This window comes from Lampris incognitus, chromosome 4, assembly GCF_029633865.1.
Source record: "Lampris incognitus isolate fLamInc1 chromosome 4, fLamInc1.hap2, whole genome shotgun sequence".
Lineage (NCBI taxonomy): Eukaryota > Metazoa > Chordata > Actinopteri > Lampriformes > Lampridae > Lampris > Lampris incognitus.
In genome coordinates, this window is record NC_079214.1 from 13072944 (window position 1) to 13096806 (window position 23863).

At 45.9% G+C, this 23863-nt stretch overlaps 2 protein-coding genes across 6 annotated transcripts; one reads left to right on the top strand and one right to left on the bottom strand.

Moving 5' to 3' along the window:
- Window positions 1-2324: 2324 nt before the first annotated feature.
- LOC130111913 (potassium-transporting ATPase subunit beta-like) lies at window positions 2325-5236 on the top strand. Its single transcript, XM_056279211.1, has 7 exons — window positions 2325-2436; window positions 3314-3442; window positions 3535-3648; window positions 3865-4070; window positions 4176-4238; window positions 4353-4445; window positions 5078-5236. The coding sequence occupies exons 1-7, from the start codon at window positions 2325-2327 to the stop codon at window positions 5234-5236; spliced, it is 876 nt and encodes a 291-aa protein (XP_056135186.1).
- Window positions 5237-11941: 6705 nt separating this feature from the next.
- On the bottom strand, window positions 11942-23853 carry tmco3 (transmembrane and coiled-coil domains 3). Of its 5 annotated transcripts, none has more exons than XM_056278439.1 (14): window positions 22804-23853; window positions 21120-21430; window positions 19588-19755; window positions 18071-18250; window positions 17581-17781; window positions 17170-17298; window positions 16747-16839; window positions 15846-16032; window positions 14273-14390; window positions 13436-13631; window positions 13056-13206; window positions 12867-12946; window positions 12627-12776; window positions 11942-12114 (listed from the first exon to the last, which is right to left on the bottom strand). In XM_056278439.1, the coding sequence occupies exons 2-14, from the start codon at window positions 21375-21377 to the stop codon at window positions 12001-12003; spliced, it is 2025 nt and encodes a 674-aa protein (XP_056134414.1). In that variant the 5' UTR covers window positions 21378-21430; window positions 22804-23853; the 3' UTR covers window positions 11942-12000. The 5 variants fall into 5 exon arrangements, with proteins under 5 accessions (XP_056134414.1, XP_056134415.1, XP_056134420.1 ...); XM_056278440.1 differs by having other exon boundaries at window positions 22382-23853; XM_056278445.1 differs by having other exon boundaries at window positions 23477-23503.
- Window positions 23854-23863: the final 10 nt, after the last annotated feature.

Below are 23863 nucleotides of genomic sequence, written 5' to 3' on the forward strand. Positions count from 1 at the left end.
CCACTGCACCATAGAGAGCATCCTGACCATCTGCATCTCAGTGTGGTACGGCAACTGCACCTCAGTAGACCAGAAAGCTCTGCAGCGGGTCGTCAAGGCAGCCCATCATATCCCCGGTACCCAGCTCCCAGCCATAAAAGACATTTATCACAAACGCTGCCTTCGAAGGGGTCTGAGCATCAGCAGAGATCCCACCCACCCCAACCATGGACTGTTCTCCCCCCTGCGCTCTGGGAGGCGCTACAGGAGCCTCAGAGCCCGCACTACCAGGCCCAAAAACAGCTTCTTTCCACAAGCTGTTGCCCACCTGAACCTGGCCACCCACTGAATGTCTGTGGATATTTTTAAATATTTTGTACTCCAGCTCTTTTTTAACTAATTTTTAGCTTTTGGTCTTCATGTGTGTATATCTTATATTGTGTTTGCTGTGTTTGTCTGTGTCTGTCTTGCACTGTTTGGCGAAGCCACAGCCCTCATTTCATTTTTAACATGTGCCTGCACATTGTTTTTAGTGACAATAAATTGAATTGAATTGAATAAAGTAATATCGTCAATACACTGAATTAGGGAACGTATGGGAGCTAGGTCATCAGAAGATAGGGATATGTACAGTTGTGAATCATCTGCATAATTATGGTAATTTATTTTGTGTTTCTGTGTAACATGTGCAAGTGGGAGCATATAGAGATTGAATAGTAGTGGTCCAAGAATCGAACCTTGGGGTAGCCCACACATTATACCCACTTTGTCTGAGGAAATGTCTCCAATAGACACAAAGAACTGCCTGTCCTGAAGGTATGTTCTAAACCAGTTGAGAACCGGGCCAGAAAGGCCGACCCATTTTTCTAATCTCTCTAGCAAAATATCATGATCAACAGTGTCGAAAGCAGCACTGAGATCCAGGAGCACAAGAACAGAAAATTTATTAGAATCTGTGTTCATATGCAGATTGTTCATAACTTTGATAAGTGCTGTTTCTATGCTGTGGTGAGATCGAAAACCTGATTGACAAATGCCTAGAAGGTTGTTAGATATTAAATGGTTATTAAATTGAGAATAAACTGTTTTTTCAAGGATTTTGCTGAGGAATGGTAAGTTGGAGATGGGCCTGTAGTTGGCAATAACTGTCGCATAAAGATTACTCTTCAGTCCAGCACTTAGTAGCAGGGTGTAAAATCCTAGCTGGGAAAGCTTACACTGAAAAGCATAACCAAGTGGCTGGGATAGTGTACAGGAATATCTGTATTGAATACAGACTGGAAGTCCCCAAGTCCAAATGGGAGACACTGCCAAAGATTGGTGAGAATGACAAGAGCTTAGATCCTGTGGGACTTCAAGTTCCAGACTCACAAGCCGGTGCTGGCTAACCAACCAGACACTATGGCGGCCTACAAGGAACATAAGACAGCAGTAGTGATCGATGTGGCAATCCCGAGCGATGGCAACTTCAGGAAGAAAGTGCATCAGAAGCTAGAGCTATACCAAGGGCTGAGGGAAAACTAGATTGGATGTAGAAGTTGAACTCCACAGTAGTCCCAGTGGTAATAGGAGCACTAGGGGCTGTGACCCCCAAACTGCGAGAGTGGCTCCAGCAGATTCCAGGAACAACATCTGAGCTCTGTCCAGAAGTGTGCGGTCATAGGAACAGCTAAGACACTGCACAGAACCCTAAAACTCCCAGGCCTCTGGTAGAGGACTCCAGCTTGAGGAAGACACACACCACCCACCGAAAAAGGGTAAGAGGGAGCTTTTCATATATATATATATGAAAATTATAAAGAGATATAAAGACAGAGAGAGGGAGAGGGAGAGCGACAGAGTGTACCTCCACCAGTTGTATTCAGGATAGCTTCTGAAGTCATACCTGCTTCTCAAGGTGATCTTCTGAATTCCCATCTGAGGCCTAAAGGACATTGTTCCTGAAGGAGGAGGAGGTTACCTGGTCCTATGTTGGCCAACCTTTGTTTCTGTGCTGGCAGCCTGCCCACGTTATCATGACCTTATAAATAGAGAATAAAAGATAACACATGCATCACACTTCAGGGAGCTGGGGCTAGGGAGTAGTGAGTTTTAACATCTACAGTGACAGAAAATGAGGTAGGGCAACAAACGGTAGCGCAAGGCCAAAACCACCTAAAAGTAAACCTGTTGGGAGGTAAAGGAGCAAGGGGAGAGCAAGGGACAAATATAGCAGATAGTTGTCCCGCGTGACGAGAAGAGAGGAGACAACCGACAGAAGAAAAGTGGTGTAAACCGGCGCTTACCGTACAACAGAAGGGAAAAGAAGATTCGGCTGTGGGTCCTAGTCAGTAAAGAGTCTCAAAATGGCCACCTTGAAGGAGAAGAGAACATGCGGCCAGCGGTGTGAAGACTTTGGGCACTTTATCTGGAACTCGGACAATGGGACCTTAATGGGCAGAACGCCAGCGAAATGGGGTACGAGAGGAAGAAAGTAAAAAAAAGTCTCTTAATAATACTGTGAAATATTTTGGCTCTTCTTGGTTTAAACTCATTTTTTGCTTTGGAACTGTTTGAATATCAATGAAGAGCAGCACCAGACTGGTTTTTGGAGCCAGGGCTTGCAAAAAGTGTGCTCAATTGACTCATTGATTAGTTGATCCAAGGGGTCGGGGGGATGTGTTTAGATAAAAAGATCAGTTAAACAGTGTCCTTCAAAGGTAGGATCAGAGAATATCCCTGGGGGAGGTTTAATGTTCAGTCTAGTGCTGGTTTGCAAATCCTGGCTGATGGTCATGGATTTTATTTTTTTTTGGGTGTTAAATGGAATTGCTTTGAATGATGCTCAGGTGTGCATATATATATATATATATATATATATATATATATATATATATATATATATATATATATATATATATATATATTCACATTTGTAAGGTCATGCATGCACTCCCACGTGCATCCCACCTTGTTCAGCTGCTCTCGTCCTTTCTTGATATGACTGTGGTGGAGTGTGTGGACGGAGGTGCAAATAAACCCAGCAGTAAGATAAGATGTAGTTTCTGGGGGGTTAAGTGTCTCGCTGTCCTCTGTTTGATCTTTCCATTAGATTACACTCAGCTCACATGCCCACAGAGGACACCTTGACCTCTGGCAACCTTGAGCATACAAATTGAAAACCCCCCAAAAAACATTATCAGTGCAAACTACCTCTTGTGGATCAAGTGTTCCTTCATTCAACGCAGTTGCCTTGATAACGTGCGGTAGTAAAATAAGATTTGTAAGAGGCATGGTTACATCTCTCTCTCTCTCTCTCTCTCTCTCTCTCTCTCTCTCTCCCCCCCCCTTACAGTGTACATCAGTCTGTACTATCTGGCGTTCTATGTGGTGATGACAGGCCTCTTTTCGTTGGCCATCTGGACGCTCATGTACACAGTGAATCCTTATTCCCCGGACTACCAAGATCGACTCAAGTCTCCAGGTAAATGACATATGGGCAGAGCTGTATCAGACAATAATGTAGTATGCATCCCAGTGCAAATCTTCCTGCTCTCCATCTTCGTGTCTTTCAAGGGGTGATGGTTTGGCCAGACAGCTATACGGATGAGGTTATCGAGATCACCTATAACACATCGGATAAGGCCAGCTGGATGAAGAAGTCTGAATGCCTCCATCACTTCCTGAAACGTTAGTGATCATGCAAAGCACCCAACTTGATCTATGATCCAATCTATAATCTATAATCCTGTACATGACAAGATATTAGAGATGTAACATAGGACAATCATGTTTAAAATAACAACAGACTTTAATGTGAGAATACAGACATCTCTCTCTCTCTCTCTCTCTCTCTCTCTCTCTCTCTCACTGCCCTTCATTCATCCTAACCCCGCTCTTCCTCAGCATATAACGACACCTTACAGCAGGAATGCAACTCCTATAACTGCACCAAGGGAAAGTACTTCATTCAGAACAGCTTTTCTGCCCCTGATCACACCAAGTGGGCGTGCCCCTTCACACAAAGCATGCTGGGACCCTGCTCGGGACTTGAGGACCCCACCTTTGGCTACAACTGCACCATGCCTTGCGTCATCATTAAGATGAACAGGGTATGCTCAGATCTTCACCAGCTGACCAATAGTGCATCTTAAATTTGTCTCCCTGTTTGCTAATATCTTAATGAGAGTGCTAAACCTCCTGTTGCATCTTCACAGATCATCGAGTTTTTGCCCTCGAACAAAACTCAGCAGCCACCATATGTCAACTGTACCGTGCTGGTGAGTAACTACTGCAAGAATTTCAGTAGAATACATGCAGTACTACATCCTGTCTAGAATATGAATTGTTAATGTTCAATATGTGTGTGTGTGTGTGTGTGTGTGTGTGTGTAGGAGGGACATGGAAATATTGCAAAAATGGAGTATTTCCCTCCAAATGGAATAATGGACCTGTCCTACTTCCCATATTATGGCAAAATAGCACAGGTAAAAATCAAAACATCTGCCCGCTGACACTTTAAAGGGCCATGTAACTTTTGTATGTGAGACCTAGATATCTGTGACACATAAATGTTTACTGGCGTCCGGGTAGCATATTCCCTTGCCTACCAACACAGGGATTGCCGGTTCGAATCCCCGTGTTACCTCCGGCTTGGTCGGGCGTCTGCGGGTGGGAAGCTGGATGTGGGTATGTGTCCTGGTCGCTGCACTAATGCCTCCTCTGGTCAGTCAGGGCGCCTGTTCGGGGGTGGGGAGGGGGAACTGGGGGGGGGAATAGCGTGATCCTCCCACGCGCTACCTCCTCCTAGCAAAACTCCTCACTGTCAGGTGAAAAGAAGCAGCTGGAGACTCCACATGTATCGGAGGAGGCGTGTGGTAGTCTGCAGCCCTCCCCGGATCGGCAGAGGGGGTGGAGCAGTGACCGGGACGGCTCGGAAGAGTGGAGTAATTGCCCAAGTACAACTGAGGAGGAAAAAAAGGGGGGGGGGGTAAAAAAGTGTCTAAATTGGTAATATATATAAAATAAAATCACCAAATTTGTGTTGATTACATCACTTGTCCATTTCGCCGCTTGCATTCACTTTGCCAATTCGTTTCGATAACGGCTCTCTGTCCAGCCCACCTATGTCAACCCGCTGGTTGCCGTTCGATTCCACCTGGTCGAGGAGAAGCACGCCAAGATCCAGTGCCGCGTGGTCTCTGACAAGATCACCTATGAAAACTTCTACGAACCCTACGAGGGAAAGGTCATCTTCTACCTCAAGGCTGTGAAGTGATGGACGGGACACCACCAGGAGAGAGAGATGGGGAGGGGGGAGCATCAAACATGTATCAGGTATATCTACATATCGGTGGTGACCTGTAGTGAGCAGTGGTTTTTTAGCAAGCGTTATTGTTCAACGTAGCCTGACAGTGCATCAAAACCCATCAGCTGTAGATATCATTTTAGGCGTAACGATGTCCCGGATGCTTATAGGATTTTCGCTATTGCATATATGTCCACTCATATAACAGCAATTTATCAGTACCTCAGACAGGACGCGTATCGCTGCGGTGCCTTTATAAATATGACGTGTCATGCTTTGCTGCCTGAATAATGCCACATGTCCATGTACTTACCTGTAACGATTACCATAACCGAATAAAAAGAATGAAAATCTATTACTCGTCGCGCCCCCCCCTGTGCACGCAACACAACACTCACGGGCAAGAATAGCAAAAGAGAAAGAGAGGCTGCAGGAGGGCGATGGGGAGACTCGGCTCCCTCTCTCTCTCAGCTTTATTGCGCTTATACACACCCGTACACCGACCATGCCAACGTCTATAGAAGCCATTTTCCTTCCATCGATACACAACTCGACCACTCTGTGCACCTCAATTTGCACGACACAAGAATGGGTTTCTAAAGACGTATCGTTTGCCATCAAACGTGAACGAACCTGTACAGAGTATTTCACCTCGAGACATTTCCTTCGTGTCCCCGACTTAAAAAAAAGTTACTTAGCTAAGGATTTGAGAAAAAAAAGTTTCCCTTTTAGCCCACATCAGTAAAGCTATTAGTATAATTTATGAGACGCTATGATCACTGCTGAAGAGAAGTGTTGTTCTAAAAAAAAAAAAAAAATCAGCGCAGGGTCGGAAAGTAAAGTAGCTTTAACATGCTACTTTCTCCCCCTCTGCTAATAGGATGATAACGGTGATGAGATCTTTCCTGCTGACTGCAAGGTTTGTAGGTTATCAGCTTAAACAGACATGCACACATGCACGTGAGCACACACACACACTAACACACATATACGCATCACCTAGTTTGCAGGTGGCAATTACGTAGTTGAGAAAAAACTAGTTGGTTGACTTAGAGAGCTTGAAAGCTGTGTGTGTGTGTGTGTGTGTGTGTGTGTGTATGCATGAGTGAGAGAGAGATAATAAAGCAAACGTGAATGAATTAGCTGTGTTAAAAAAAAAATACATCAAGTACATTAGACCTCTTACAACCCAGCCACTGAGGATGCATAAGCCAGTGCCTTCTTAGTGCCGGTCCCAAGCCCGGATACATGGGGAGGGTTGTATCAGGAAGGGCATCTGGCAAACCAAATATGTGGATCATAAATCAGATTTCCATACTGGATCGGTTCGAGGCCCGGGTTACCAGCAACCGCGAACGGGAATTGTTGGCCAGCAGGGTGCCGGTGGAAATTATGCTACTGTTGGGCGAAGGAGAAGGAAAGGGGGAGGCACGTTCAGAGGCAGCAGGAGAGGAAGGGTAGGAGTGTGGAGGTGAGAGTCGGAACTTTGAATGTTGGCACTATGAGCTGATGAGCTGGCTGATATGATGGATAGAAGAAAGGTAGGTATACTGTGTGTGCACGAGACCAGGTGGAAGGGGAGTAAGGCCGGGAGCGTCAGAGGTGGGTTCAAACTCTTCTACTGTGGTGTAAATGAGAGGAGAAATGGGGTAGGGGTAATTCTGGAGGAAGAGTATGTCAAGAGTGTGTTGGAGGTGAAGAGAGTGTCAGACAGAGTGAGGAGTATGAAGCTGGAAATCGAAGGTGTATTGATGAATGTTATCAGCACATATGCCCCGCAAGTTGGGTGTGAGATGGAAGAGAAGGAAGAATTCTGGAGTGAGTTGGATGACGTGGTGGAGAGGGTACCAAAGGGGGAGAGAGTGGTGATTGGAGTGGGCTTCAATGGGCATGTTGGTGAAGGGAACAGATGATGAGGAGGTGATGGGTAGGTATGGTATCAAGGAGAGAAATGTGGAAGGACAGATGGTGGTAGATTTTGTGAAAAGGATGGAAATGGCTGTGGTGAATACGTATTTCAAGAAGAGGGAGGAACACACGGTGACATATAACAGTGGAGGAAAGTGCACACAGATGGACTATATCTTATGTAGAAGGCGCCGTCTGAAAGGGATTGGAGACTGCAAGGTGGTGACAGGGGAGAACGTAGCTAGGCAGCATCGGATGGTGGTCTGTAGGATGACTTTGAAGACCAAGAAGAGGAAGAGAGTTAAGACACAGCCAAGGATCAAATGGTGGAAGTTGAAGAAGGAAGACTGTTGTGTGGAGTTCAGGGAGGAGTTAAAACAGGCAGTGGGTGGTAGTGAAGAGTTGCCGGATGGCTGGGCAACCCCTGCAGAAATAGTGAGGGACACAGCTAGGAAGGTACTTGGTGTGTCATCTGGACAGAGGACAGAAGACAAGGAGACTTGGTGATGGGATGAGGCAGTACAGCAAAGTATACAGAGGAAGAGGTTGGCAAAGAAGAAGTGAGATAGTCAGAGAAATGAAGAAAGTAGACAGGAGTACAAGGAGATGCAGCGTAAAGCAAAGAGAGAGGTGGCAAAGGCAAAGGAAAAGGCGTATGGTGAGTTGTATGAGAGGTTAGACACTAAGGAAGGAGAAAAGGACTCGTACCGATTGGCTAGACAGAGGGACTGAGCTGGGAAGGATGTGCAGCAGGTAAGGGTGATCAAGGATAGAGATGGAAATGTGCTGACAAGGGAGGAAAGTGTGTTGAGAAGGTGGAAGGAGTACTTTGAGGGGCTGATGAATGAAGTAAATGAGAGAGAGAAGGTTGGATGATGTTGGAATAGTGAATCAGGAAGTTCAGTGGATTAGCAAAGAGGAAGTGAGGGCAGCTATGAAGAGGATGGAGAGTGGAAAGGCAGTTGGTCCTGATGACATACCCGTGGAGGCATGGAGATGTTTAGGAGAGACGGCAGTGGAGTTTTTAACTAGATTGTTTAACACAATCTTGGAAAGTGAGAGGATGCCTGAGGAGTGGAGAAGAAACATACTGGTACCGATTTTCAAGAATAAGGGCGATGTGCAGAACTGTAGTAACTACACAGGTATAAAGTTGATCAGCCACAGCATGAAGATATGGGAAAGAGTAATAGAAGCTAGGTTAAGAGGAGAGGTGATGACTAGCGAGCAGCAGTATGGTTTTCATGCCAGGAAAGAGCACCACAGATGTGATGTTTGCTTTGAAAATGTTGATCGAGTAGTATAGAGGTCAGAAGGAGTTACATTGTGTCTTTGTAGACTTAGAGAAAGTAAATGACAGGGTGCCGAGAGAGGAGGTGTGGTATTGTATGAGGAAGTCAGGAGTTACAGAGAAGTATGTAGGAGTGGTGCAGGATATGTATGAGGGAAGTGTGACAGTGGTGAGGTGTGTGGTTGGAATGACAGATGGGTTCAAGGTGGAGGTGCGATTACATCAAGGATCGGCTCCAAGCCCTTTCTTGTTTGCAGTGGTGATGGACAGGTTGATGGACGAGACCAGGCAGGAGTCTCCATGGACTATGATGTTTGCGGATGACATTGTGATCTGTAGCGAGAGTAGGGTGCAGGTTGAGGAGAGCCTGGAGAGGTGGAGGTATGCACTGGAGAGAAGAGGAATGAAAGTCAGTAGGAGCAAGACGAAATACCTATGCGTCAATGAGAGGGAGGACAGCAGAATGGTCTAATGCAAGGAGTAGAGGTGACAAAGGCGTATGAGTTTAAATACTTGGGGTCAACTGTCCAAAGTAACGGGGAGTGCAGGAGAGAGGTGAAGAAGAGAGTGAAGGCAGGGTGGAGTGGGTGGAGAAGAGTGTCAGGAGTGATTTGCGACAGAAGGGTACCAGCAGGAGTTAAAGGGAAGAATTACAAGATGGTTGTGAGACCAGCCATGTTATATGGTTTGGAGACAGTGGCACTGACGAAAAGACAGGAGGTGGAGCTGGAGGTGGCAGAGTTGAAGATGCTAAGATTTTCAGTGGGAGCGATGAAGAAGGACAGGATTAGGAACGATTATATTAGAGGGGCAGCTCAGGTTGGACGGTTTGGAGACAAAGCAAGAGAAGAAAGATTGAGATGGTTTGGACATGTGTGGAGGAGAGATGCTGGGTATATTGGGAGAAGGATGCTGAATATGGAGCTGCCAGGGAAGAGGAAAAGAGGAAGGCCAAAGAGGAGGTTTATGGATGTGGTGAGGGAGGACATGCAGGTGGCCGGTGTGACAGAGAAAGATGCAGAGGACAGGAAGAGATGGAAACGGATGATCCACTGTGGCGACTGCTAACGGGAGCAGCCGAAAGTAGTAGTAGTAGTAGTAGACATTACATCTCTTACTTTTATGCAGGATATGTTCTGTATGGCACTTGGTTAAAACCAGGGACTTTTTGGGGGCGTCCGGACGCCTACGAACATGGGGATCACCGGTTCGAATCCCTGTGTTACCTCCAGCTTGATCGGGCGTCCCTACAATCACAATCGGCCGTGTCTGCAGGCGGGAAGCCGGATGTGGGTATGTGTCCTGGTTGCTTCACTAGCGCCTCCTCTGGTCAATCGGAGCACCTGTTCGGGAAGGGGGGAACTGGGGGGAATAGCGTGATCTTCCCACATGCTACGTTCCCCTGACAAAACTCCTCACTGTCAGGTGAAAAAAAGTGGCTGGCGACTCCACATGTATGGGAGGAGGCATGTGGTAGTCTGCAGCCTTCCCCGGATTGGCAGAGGCGGTGGAGCAGCAACTGGGATGGCTCGGAAGAATGGGACAATTGGCCAAGTACAATTAGGGAGAAAAGGGGGGGGGGCAGGGACCTTCCAACTACAACATGAGATCAGTGAAAAGATGATGGTTTCCTCTGCACATGTAGGTGATTCATCATGAAACATGCTGGATATGAGAAAGCACCTACGGTTTTTCGACTTTACGGGGGTCTTTCTGTGTGAACGGGGCCCTCTTGCCGAAGCCAGTCCCCAAGAAGAGCAATGCTGCTTCAGAAACAAACAACCGATATCTGTTTTTCACGTCATCTTTAATAAATAGAGGAATTAACGAGATAACAATTTGAAAAGACATCGCCTGCCACACCCGCAGGTGGAACTACTTCATGGGTTACAAGTAGCCTTTGTGCCCGGCGGCCCTCCTTAATGACCGCCAAAACTTTGATTGTGTAAACTCTTTGACAAAATGAAGAAAAACAGCCCCCTTTTTGCGAACATATTCCCCGATAAACATCTGACAATGATAATAAACAATGACATTAACATAGAGCTAAGTCACATACGTCGACATGGCACACTGTGAAAGACGCAACAGTCGTTTTCACCACTGGATACCATGGGAGTGTGTAAATATCTTAACGTCTATAGTTTCCTCTAATTCTGTTGAAATGTGACATTGTTTAATAAATCACGTCAGTATATTGTGACAGTGAGTTGCTTGCACACAGCCCTTTACCCGCCACAGTTACAGTACATTAACAAGGAAGTCCCACGGTTAACTTGTAGGGATCAGGTGGGCTGAAGATTTTCACAATCAGCTCACAAACTTCCAGTTGCAACCGGCAAAAATAAAGCAGGAGGCAGAAACAGTAACATTCTGACCAAGGTTGAAGTACAGTATGAAACGGAGGCCTTTGTTTTAATATTGGAAAGAAAAATGCTAATTAAAATGTGAAAAGTTGAGCTATTCATCACATATACGTATGTTAGTCCAGCCGGGTCATATAAAGAGGAGTACAGTTTGAGTGCAAATGACGAGGATGAAAGAAAAGGATTGCTAATGGGAAACCGAACAATAAAGACATTTAACACATCATGTGACCATCTGGAGGGAAATTAACCATTTTCGACCTGTAATGCATGAATAACAAACTTGGAGATGTATAGTATTATGGAAACTATGGGGGGTGGGGGGAGGTGCTTCGAAATACAACACATTGATTTGGTTCCTATCTCAGCGTATGCAGATGATATGATTCTGTGGAGTTGCTATTGAGAAAAAAATTGCCAATTTTTGTTGAAAGAATGACGGAAAAAAAGCAAATTGTGACGCTGCATTTTGTTTACACGTCTTACCAGAAATGTTTCTGGTAAATGAAATGCAGAAGAGCACGGGGTCTCCACGTGGTTCAACACAACGTGTAAAGAACACAGCCATGCCTTCATAGAACGTAGGGGGTTTGCTTTCCATGGAGGCATGGAGGTAGATATGGGCAAAAAAAAAATCTTATATGGAATACGGAGGAAATGTGTCCAGGAGGGGACAACAGCAAGAAAAACATCCTCAAAACACTTCGGAGAAGGAATTTCAGTCTTAAGTCCACGCATCCGAGTTACGTGGTTTCGCTGTACTTAGTTTGCACGAGTTAGTTTAAGATGTAGTGCTTTTCTTTTTGCCTCAACAGTTGCTTACAATACACGTTAGAGTGATTCATTAAAATTCTGCAGCTGATGATAATGCATATTTTAGATTTCCAGTCTCTAGTAAACCGAGAAGACGTGGAAGATTTGGTCCTATGATGCGAAACAATCGCACGTACGACGGAACATGTCTGTCTTTGTACGCGACTGCATTTGTAAATGCCCCGTTAACTAAAATGTTGGATCTCATGAGGCCACACACACACACACACACACACACACACACACACACACACACACACACACACTTTACCCAATTTCCCCTCGGGGATGAATAAAGTATTCTGATCTGATCACACACACGTATTGCAGGGACATGCAGACGCCTTTGCCGCCGGTCAGGTGACTGATTTGCGTTCGGCTCGGGGGACCCATTTGTGTGTGGTGACTCTCCACAGCGCCGGAGCGAGGAGCAGACTCAGGGTGGTGACACTGAGAACCAGCAGGTATACCTGAATAGAGGAAGGAGGAAGGATACAGAAACAGAGGGATGGAGAAGGAAAGATAAGCAATATATTCAGAGAAAGAAGAGAGAAAGGGGAGACAGTTGACTAGTAAGATAAGCATCAATTTAACAGCACCTGGATAGTGGAGCCATAGGCGGAGATCCAAGGGGGGGCGGGGGGCACACGACCCCCCCCCCCCATCCTGGGAAAAATATGATATATCCCCCCAAACATTTCGCCCCTGGTTTACAGCACTACTTTTGGTGTCCCCCTCAGGAATTGCGCTTGAGAAAATTTAATGTAAATGTCCCCTCCAAAGTTGATATCAGATTTTCGCCCCTGAGTGGAGCTGGACTTTATGATTAATCCTTAGCTGTTCATTTTCTTCTAATCTATACACCGAAATGCAACATAAGGACCTCTGTCATGTATATCACCATCTTTGTTATTTCAAATTATGAACCCCCCCCCCCCCCCGCGTTGAACGCTAACCCGTGAGGTTACCGGGTGCTACTGACCTCTCTGGAGATGATGCCGGCACGACGGGCACGGCTGCCCAGGACAAAAGAGAATTCGCTGACTTGGGCCAAGCCAGCCGACACAATCCAGCGGATGTGTCGAGAGCCCGGTGGCAAAATGACCGAAAGCACCAGCACGGCCATCAGGAACTAGGAGCAAAAGGAGGAAAACTGTGACGTGAGGAGCGTTTCACTGAATGAGAGCCATCAGAGAGGGCTATAGGAGGAAACCCGCCATACCTTCATAATGACCAGTGTCAGTGTTAGCACCAGCAGGATGGTGAGCTCGTACAACACAAATGTAGGGAACACGTGGAGACCTGCAGGGTCATAAAAACAAAAACACCATACACCATATCTTAAGTTTCACTTTAAATGGCCTTGAAAATTAAATGAATGCTTCTGCTTAATGGCTTTGCGTGATCTGACCTATAGAAGCAAAGAAGATGATCGCGAGGAAATCTCTGATTGGCTCGATGCATCCCACAACCTCAGTTGTGACCATGTGGCCTTGGGAAGACAGCAACGCGCCTGCCAGGAAACAGCCCAGCTCCATTGAAACATCCAGAAACTCTGTCACCTGGAGGACAGCGAGGACAAGGAAAATAAACGAGAACATCTCTCTTCCAGCGAGTGTTGAATGACGCTACTTTGCAGAACGTGAACCCGGCAATAGCTGAACATCAAAAGGAGGAAAAATAAAAGGGAAGCATACAGGAAGTAAGAAAGTGTAGAAAGGTACCAGTTGGAGATAAGTGAGTAAAAGAGTGCTCTTTATCTGTGAATAGCAGAAAAAGAACAGATCCTACCATCAGCATAAAAAAGACAAAAGCGGTTATCCCCAGGACCAGGATCTCCTTGTTGCCCTTGCTCTCAGCATGGAGTTTCTTGTAGTAGGGACCAATCAGGACTGATTTGAGCAGCACACAAAGCAGCAGCACAGCAGCCAATGAGACCAGGACCTGGGCAAGGAGGAAGAGCACGCGGAGACCCCCGAACAGAAGGCTGTGGGACACAAATGGTGCACCAGACTCTGAAATCTCTCTGGCCCCAGTCACACTAGATGCTATGGTGGTCGCTCCCCCATTTCAGTGCTTTATCTGGTCAAGTTCCTACTCAGCCCAGTTATTAACAGGAGCGACAACTAGTAGTAGTAACTAGTTCTGCTGGAAACAGGTGGCGACAACTGAAGTTGACTCCAGTTCCTATGTAAATGAGCTTGACTGTGTGTGTATGGGACCAGGAACAGGAGTTGATAACTGGCCTTTGACGTGCCGACACTCCCTGAAGGTTTAATTTCCCCTTCAAAACAATGGCAGGGGTGGCAGATCATGGTTGAACTTGGACAGACACTGAGACAAAGTTATTTTTGAGTTTCTCAAACAACAAAATTTCGCCCCAGTGCAATATTTGAAATGCGAGATTTACGTTCAGAGCAAATATCATGTCATTGCAAATTTACAGATGGCACTGTAAATGCAGGAGCGAGTCCTGTTACTCATTCATACGGGCCAAGACTTCTCAGTCTTCTCAATGTGCTCATGTATGGACAAAAAACATGAGCGACAAGGCCCCAAAGATGCAAATGTGAACAGGGGCCTCTGTGTTTTAGTGTCTGGCATGCTTGCATGAGAAGGCTCACTGACCTGTCCAAGTCTCCACTCTGTGCCTGGATGAGAGTGGGCATAACGGCGATAAAGAGGCCGAGCTGAACGTCTTGCATCACCAGCATCCCCAGGAGCACACTGCTGTAGTCCAGGTCGTCTGTCACACATATACACAAACACTGTCATAGTTAATGTGGAACTGCCAGCATGAAAAAAAAGCTCCCCCTGTCCGATGGACTTGCTCAGAATTATCTGTGATAACCATCTGCCCAGACAGGAAGCTGGGTGAATACTAGCCAAAGTTTCATTTGTTGCCACTCTCTTACTCTGACGGTGAGACTAAGGGCTGCTATATGCTTCAGACAAAGGGCTGTTTGGTGTGTCGAACAGCGTCACATCAGAAATCCCCTTTCAGATGTTCGGATTGGGTGGGTGGGCTTTCGTCTGCATCTGAATATTTCTGTAACTTGATGAAACCGGCAGTCCGAAGTCTATGCCCACTTTCCACAGGCATTGGCCAGGTGAACTTTTGGGCTGCAACTAATGATTATTTTCATAATCGATTAATCTATTGATTATTTTTTCAATTAGCTGATTAATCATTTATGAAACCGCAACCGACCAATGTTTGGTATTTTTACTTGACGAATGACTCAAATGATAATCGACTACCAAAATTGTAATCGATTACTTTCAGCACTTGTGTACTTAGGTGTGTAACTGTGCAGGATTTTAATTCAGCTGCGAATTCTACCTCTTCATTCATCACACAACTACTTCCATCACCGTGTTTACTGCTCACCATCAACAGCTTTGAGGAAAAACTCTCAAGGGTTCGTCTTTATATGCATTCGCTTGCAAAGACATCATTGTTAGCCAATTTGAGTCTGCGTTCGGGGGTTACCCGGGTTCTACACTAGCCTCTGAGACTGAAACTTCAAGGCTAAAAAATTACATGGGTGTGTAAGAACAGATTTGTATGTACGAACGATTGCTGAAGGAGGCCCGTTGTTCACTGTGCAATATCCCAACAAATGGAGGATCGCTCCGTCACCCACAGTGCTCTTGTCTTCATGGGTACTAATGACTAATGGAACATTTTTAAAATAGAACAATAAACCTCCTCCTTGACCATGCCTTGTGGAAAAGATCCTGCGGTCTGTACAATGATGCATCCATGTTTATAAAAGTGATCTGATGAATGGTGACAACTGAGGGCGCTCCCTCTGGTTGTTGCTATGTTGTATCAATTTATGTGATAACAAAGCAAAAGGTCAGTCGCCAGAGTTCTGGAATTCGAGAGACCGATTTGAAAGAGTGAAAGCTGAGAGGAACGATCCGCATGGATCCACATCAGTGTGGATGCAGTCCATCCAGAACAGAGAGGGCAAGTGTTAAAGTCCTATAATAGGTGTTAATTTAGATGGAACTGATCCTAACTTTCTCTCTAAGAAATTAAACCCCCATGGGTAATAGTGGCTGGTGGACCTCTGCCTGACATGCGCTCAGCTCCTGCACACTTCTGGCACACTGCTGCTAGGAATGGCAGAGAGCCAGCCTGCGTGCACACACACACACACACACACACACACACACACACACACACACACACCGTCTTTCTCTCCTCTGGCCCCCCCTGCAAGGAAGCGGGATACAAGCGGCGTGCTGGACAAGGAAAGACAGCTGGAGATGAAGACTGTCTGGGTGGGTCGAATATGGAGCAACTGCCCCCATAACAAGCCGGCTCCCACCATCAGTAGACTTAGGTAGCAGGACCCTTGCACTGATGTTTTCCATACCTGTGTACACATGACACACATTCAACACATCAAATAATGTGTTAAACAGAACAGAACTTAAGTGTGATGTTGAAATTGCAAGGTGATGAATACACACTATCTTGATGTACATAACGGAACACAGACATGTTTAAACCGTCCATCCATCCATTATCCAAGCCGCTTATCCCAACTGGGGTCGCGGGATGCTGGAGCCTATCCCAGCAGTCATTGGGTGGCAGGCAGGCAGACACCCTGGACAGGCCGCCAGGCCATCACAGGGCCGACACATTCACACCCAGGGACAACTTAGTATGGCTGATTCACTTGACCTACATGTCTTTAGACTGTGGGAGGAAACTGGAGCACCCGGGGGAAACCCACACGGACATGGGGAGAACATGCAAACTCCACACAGAGGATGACCCAGGTCGACCCCCGAGGTTGGACAACCGCGGGGTTCGAACCCAGGACCGTTTTGCTGTGAGGCGACTGCGCTAACCACTGCGCCACCCTATGTTTAAACCATGGACTTTCAAAAGAAAAATTAAATGAACTAAGAGCAAGCCAAAACATGAAGATTTAACAAATAACCTTATGTGCATTGTTCTTCCAAGTAACCGTGGCATGTAAGGAAATATTATTTCAACCATTTCCATGTGGAAAGAAAAGGAGAAAAGGTAGAGATTAGGTGGGAGATGTTTGGATTGTTGGATTGACATCAGTTTAGTGTACCTTGCGAAGGCGCTCTGGGGAGAACTCTACTCCCACCATGAAGAGAGTGAAGAACACACCCAACTCACCAAGAGTCTCTACCTGGACCATAGACTGCAATACACAAAGCAAGGCTATATCAAAGCAGTATTCACACTGAAAAAAGCAGCACAGAAACATACAATCTTCACTTTTTCCTCTGCAGTTTCAGAGCAGACACTAACATGGCTCACAACTGTTTGCAGTGTAAAATATCACTGTTTCAAAATTAAGTTTGACTTTAAAAGAAAATGCACCGATCTTAGTCTCGGTTTTTTCATGCCAACATGGCACTGCTAAGAGGCCTACTTGCTTACTGGCGAGTGCATCTTTCCATCTCAAACCCCTCAATGTGAGCTCACACAGCACAGCCAGATTTATTTAAAAATGCACATATACACACACCTTGATGCTGTTCAAGCCAGAGGGCCCTAGTAGGACTCCACAAATGATGTAGCCAAACATTGGTGGTAGACCCATCAGAGTACAAAGCCAACCACAGGGCAGAGACAGCATCACCACTGACACCAAGTCCTGAGCAGACACAAAATCAAACAGAGATAGCACAAATTCTGGTACTTAACAATACTACATTGTAGTTAATTTACATTAAGACTTTATATTGAAGCTTTAATCAAATGAAGTCTGAGTGGTGGAGAATGTAGAGTTCCAATTCTGATCTTATAAAGATTCAAGGATGTGAGGTGAATTTTTGGTAAGCTGGTTGAGATAAACCTTCATGGAGCAGTTGGGTGAGAGGGGTACTAGAGTGTAAGGTAAGCATTGAACAGCGTATCAGGGGTGAGAATAACCAACCTTAATGAAGTGATGGTCTGCTCTTGGCATGGTGGAGTCTCGTGGTTTGGTCAGGACATACTGGTTGTTTTGGGAGTCAATGAGCATGCTCAGTCCCAAGTCATCCTCCACCTCTCTATGCCTTGAAACATTCTTTCTCTTTCCCCCATCCTCCTCATCCTCTTCTACTCTCAGCACTGCCTCTACATTCACTCCCTTCATCTAAATGGAAATCCAGTGAAAGGGAGAGAGGATGTGAAACTTTACCGGTACCCGTAGGAAGGCAACAGAACAGTACCAGAACAGAACAACAGTTTGTCTTGGAGAAGAAACTTATCCAAACTATTGTACAATTTTGAAAAATATTACATAAAGATTAACGTATTGCAAAGATATACTGAGATCTGTTTAAATATCCATGGCTTGAACCAATTATAAATCTTTTTGGTTTTACCTAGGTTTCATGTAGTATAAGGACAACCCTCGAGAACCAATGCTGTTTTGTGCTGACCTGTTTGTTGTTGGCAAAGGCATGCTCTTCAATCTCTTCCTCCAGCCGGTCTGCTGCCCTTCGGACATCCTCCAGGATCTCATCCAGCATGGACAGTGTCTTGTTCTGGGCTAAAGCAGTCTTTGCAGCTTCCTGCTGGTGCTTCTCAGCTGCCACCAGCTCCACATACTCCTGTTCCTCCTGAAAGAGTAAATGAACACTCAATTTAGCTTGTTCCTGCCTACTCACATTTACAAAAAGGATAAAAAAAGGGTGTGGCTGTATAGGACTGTGATGATGGTGTCCATGTATAAAAGGATAAAAAGGGGTGTCGATGTAGAGGACAGTGGTGTTGGTGTCCATGTGTAAAGGATATTATTATTATTATTGTCTTTATTTAAACTAAAAAAATCACTGAGGGCTGGCCCTGATTTACAATGATGTCAAGAAGCAGTTTAAAATGACAAAAAGATACAAATAATATAAGATACAAGATAAAACAAAACAAAACAATTATTTAAGTACAGTTAATAAAAGACACACGATACAAGGCATTTATATTGTGATGACCCCTCCGCCCCACTAGGGGCGCCTGTGATTTTGTGTTCTTTTTTGTCTTGCAGGATCCTGGTCAGGGCCGGAGGCTCATCATTTTTGCTCATGAGCAGAGTACCGACTACCACGTTTATTTCGTTGTTCTTTATCGTTTTTTCCTCTCACTTCATAATTTGCTGGTCTAACACGCTGGACCCCACATGTGTCGGTAACACAATACGAGGTGTCAGTGTCTTTGATGCCCTCATATGATATCAGCAAAGAAGGTGATGTGCATTTTACACCGGAAGAAAGAGCCAACATGGATGTTTCTCAACGTAACCATATGAAGTGTTCTAATTTTTTGTTGAATTCAACACCAGGGCAATCTATTTTACCACCCTCAAGCAAAAAACAAAACAAAGCCATGTTTTCAACTCAAACATTTTTCATTTTTTTGAGTTGACACGGAAAACATACGTGTGTGTGTGCGTGTAAGCAAGGACAAGGGCGGGTTAACATTGTGAGAACCTCCCCTCGGACATAAACTGACAACCCACATTAACATTGTGAACTATCAGAGTTCTCAAATAACACAGCTGCACTTACGAGACGTTCATAATGGATTTTGTGTTGTGTCATTCTTAATATACAGATATTTCAGCTGTCTTACTGTGAGCCTACTCAACAAGTGTCCTGCCAAAAATGGCAGTACTTCTATAAATACTTCAAGACTTCAATGACACAGTACAGTCCTAATCTTTGCATTTCTCAAAATGACAGTGCTTCCCTTTACAACAGAGATACATTGGTATACATCATAATTCAGATCAGGAACACAACTCTCTGGCTATGGAGAGCAACTTCATTCCATTGGATTGAAACAATTTCTCCTTCGTCTGCCTTCTGGCATCGTTTCCTACATTTCTCATAACCTCCCCTAATCTGCACGACAGAAATTCGGTGAAATCTCTGTGAATAAGGCATAACTCCCATGACTGCACCTTGATGGCTGCCTCTCTAAGCGCCTCCAGTCTCTGTCGGCTGCTCTCCTTCATGTTGACCACATCCCTGTAGTCTCCCTGCAGCACCCTCTGCAGGCCATGCACAGCTTGAAAGACCAAGTGCTCGCTCTCATTCAACTCCTTCTGGAACACCTCCAGTGTGTGCACCTGGTCACAGGCAGGAACATACACACAAGGGTTTGTTATAAAATAGCTAAAGCAAATAAGATGTACACCGCTTTTGACAGTTTGCTGCCACCTAAAGGTGGATTTGATTTAGGCGTAACAACGAGCAAGTATTGCTGTCAATGTTTGCTCATTGCTACACCGAAATCAAACAGACCTATCATTAAGTTCACTAGCTTGCAGCTGTGCTTATCCTGTTATGCTTACGTCACTTGGGCCCAAGATCAGCCAAGCACGTAGAGTGTTCTTTACCTTTAGATAGTAGCAAATTCACTAAAGTAGTTTTGGGTTTAGTTACTATTTAAAGGAAAACTCGAGTTTTTTTTTCTTCCATTCTGGGTCTTATTTTCGTTGCATTTTTCATCATTCCTATCGATGGTAATATTACTTTACATACCTGCCTTATTGCAGAGGTTTTTGGAGACGAGCCCATACAGGCGCTCTGTTTAATAATGGCGTCAGTACGGCAAACTAACATACAGGCTGAATTTACCCCAAACAAGGTAAAACAAGTCTAGTTTATCTAAACCTCTTATTTGCTAGTGAAAAGGAAGTACCTAACCTATTCTGTGTGCACCCAAAATTTGTTTAGGCTACATTGGTGAGTCTCATGTTGAAGATCCAAATCTTGTAATAGATATGTATATGATAGGTTAAGTATGGTAGCTCATTTCTCCAAGTTGTAGTTCAGAATCAGATTTTATTGGCTATGTAAGCTTGCAAACACACTGAATTTGACCCCGGTTTCATGGCTCTCACAGTGTACTTAACATAGAATAACAACACAGGCGAGGTTTAGTTCCAGTATTCAATGAAATAATTTTACATTTAATTTCAGCAAACGTAAAATTTCAACTTCATTTTCACTTGTAAATAAGTGGTTTAGATAAACTGGACTTATTTGAGGTAAATTGAACCTGTGTATGAGTATGTCCTCCTGATGCCGTTGTGAAGCAGAGCACCTGTCTGGGCTGGTCCCCGAAAAACCTCCACAATGAGGACGTAAAATACATAAAATAAAAAAACGCAAGCATGTAAAATACTATAACAATTGATAAAACTGATGAAAAATAATACCGAGGTTGAAGAAAAAAAAGGAATTTTCCTTTAAGTGTGCTGTATACAAGGAGAGTAACATGCAATGCACAAATCTTATCAGGGATAGGGGTTGGCAATGTAGACAATATTGCAGGCGAATGGGCACAAAAATTGAATTAAAAACATACTGTTGGGTCATTATTTTCTGTAGAACTACCAATGTAAGCGCAGTTATATTTTGCTAAGCAAATCGCTTAATCCTGAGACAAAGTCAAAGCCTTTATTCTGTCTGTGATTGCATTACCTACCTGGAAGAGTCTCTCAGGGTCTGAGAGTGCCCGGTCTCGTCCAGCGGCATCTGCTGCAACTGCCAGCTTCCTGACCGCTGTGCTCTTCTGACGCAGCAGGCCCACCAGCCGCTTGCAGTTGCCGGCCACCCAGCTGTGGCCGTGTGTGACCCCCCGACCCCGATGAAGCTTGATGGCATGTTGGGCCACTTGGTCCTTCTGCAATGCAGCAAGTGCCCCCACCAGGCCGAAGAACAGCAGTGCACACACAACCTGCATCCAAACCGCTGGTTCGGCCTTAGCTGGGGTTTGGGGATCAACAAAGAAGAGATCTGGGGACGGAAAAACAGAGAGTGAGGTAAGCGAAAGGCAGAGAAAGTCCAAAAGGAACCGTAAATAGCAACAAACAGACCAGAGAAGAAAGATACTTAACAGAGGTCAAATAGGGAAAGGGAAAAAAAACTACAGCACAAAAGGAGGTGAAAGTGTTTGCAGCCGGTTGCTATCCCATATGAGCTGGTTAGATAGACCAGTTCCGTTTACAGTGTGTGCTTTCCCCTTGCTGGTGCAAACTCATGGGACTGATTTTAAGGTTGGTTATGGTCCACACCCAAACAGCTTATGTAACAGCAAGCCAAATACACAACTGTAATAATTTGCTCAAGCTCAAAGCCGCTCCTAGTGACCTGTCCTGTTCTGTGAGGATGGCTCCAAATAGCTACCTGCATTGGCTCCTGTAGACCTGGCTGGAATTTATGTGCCTCTGATTCAAAATCCATTTTATGAATTGTGTAACTTCTGTTATTCAGGATGCTGCTTTTTTCGTAATCTGAGTTTAAACAGGAGTGACACTGGCAACTCAGTGTCCCCTCAGCGCATACAATCATGCAGTTATGGCCGATCACTTATCATTATTCCACATTTTCACAACAATCTCATCCAATACGGAACCAAGCGAAGTCCAGCACCGCGGGGCACTTCTGTGAGCACGAGTCAAACTGCGTGATGTTTACTTTCCAAACTCTTCAGCTGTTCCTGTTTGTATGGCTACACTGTAGCTACTTTGCTACTATTTCTATAATCAATAGACCCACTGTTCCGAGGCTTGCCTGCTCACACACACACACACTCCTATAACAGCAGCCCAAGTAGTTTTCGCACAAGTTCCTCCAAATTCTTTGAGCTGTTCAATATTCCCTCCTATATTGACCCGAGAAAGGACAAAAGGTTCTAGCATCCAACGTGTGGGGGGCAAAAAGCATTGTGTGATGAACAAAACAAACCCCACTGTTTGCGAGACTAACTACAGTGTCACGTCCACGCGTCCCGGAGGGCAGATCCGAAAGCCCAACGCAAGCCGCCGCGCGCGCAAGGTCCGCTGATGAGCCAGTGACACGTTCGGAAACACAAGGAGCCCCGCGTTCATCGTCGTCATCGTCAGCGCAATGGCAACCCGCGCGCTCCCAAATTCCCCAAAACTCCCTCGGAATTTGAACGCGTGTGTCAATTCATACACGTACAGCACGAACGACGAAGGCCACATGTTACTGAATAACAAAATGTATCCTGCGCTCTCGTGCCCCCCCCTCCCCCCGACGAAGGAGACACAATCACGCTTTTGTCACCACCGGCGGCTCGCGCGTTCCTCGCGGCGGGATTCACCGGCGATCAAATGGATCCGACGAATAACGGAGGCGGCGCGTACCTGTTAAAATATCTCGGCACTTCTTTAGCTTACGGCCCCATTCCGACTGACGGGCGAAACACAATCATGCTCTTGTGCCCCCCCCCTCCTCCCTCCGCCGCCGCCCCCCTCCCCTGCCACATAGTTACCCCGGCGCCGAGCCTCGGGGCAGGCATTACAAACTCCTTCAGCGGCCAACTTCGCCTTTCAGCCGACGGTCCCTTAGTGTTCGTGTAGCGGTAGCCGGCTACGTCACCCAGGTAAGCCGCCGCCGCCGCCGAGAAGTGCGTCGGTTTGTGAAGCCGCTAAACAAACGAAAGCTTTGAAAATGTATTGTTTTTAAAAAATTTTATTATTATTATTATTTCAAAGTCGTCTGTTTTAATCCTCCGATCTCGGGCAGCGTTTCCCCCCCCCCCCCGAAGACAGCCGCTGTCAGACCAGCTCGCGGCAGCCGAGTCGGCACGGGCTGCCATGACGCGACAAAGCTAGCTTAAGCGAGCTAAGCTACATGCGCTAACGTCGGTCGAGCCGAACCGGGCCGTCGTTTCGCCGGCTCCCGAACGTTCGGCCGGAAGGGATCGTGAAAATAAACGCGGCGCGGTCGCCCCCCCCCCAACAAAAACTTTGCGAATACACAATAATCGCCGCATTCCGATGATCGCAAAACAGTTGGAACTTTTACCAACGTAACTTTACTTCCGAAACATGCCTCGGTCCGGGTCGCTATGGGAGTTGTAGTCTTTAGTGGGTTTCGGCTCTCTCTCTCGCTCCCCGCCCGCCCGCGTTGTGGCCAAGCGCGTTACACTTCGGCGTTGCGTAGAAACGGCGTTAATGTGACATCCTTTACACCACGGGGGGGGAGACGAGAAGCCACACAGGCATGAATAAGGTGTGAAAATGAGGACATGCGGCGTTGTTCACGCCGGTTTGACGCCTCTTCCCGTCTTGCGATACGGCGGCGCCATGTTGCGTAACGCGACCGGGCGGGCGAACTACAATCCCCGACGTTCAAGTGTCCTGCAGCGCAGTGTTTCCCGCGCATGCGCGCTAGTAGTAATTGGATATCAAGTTGGCCAAA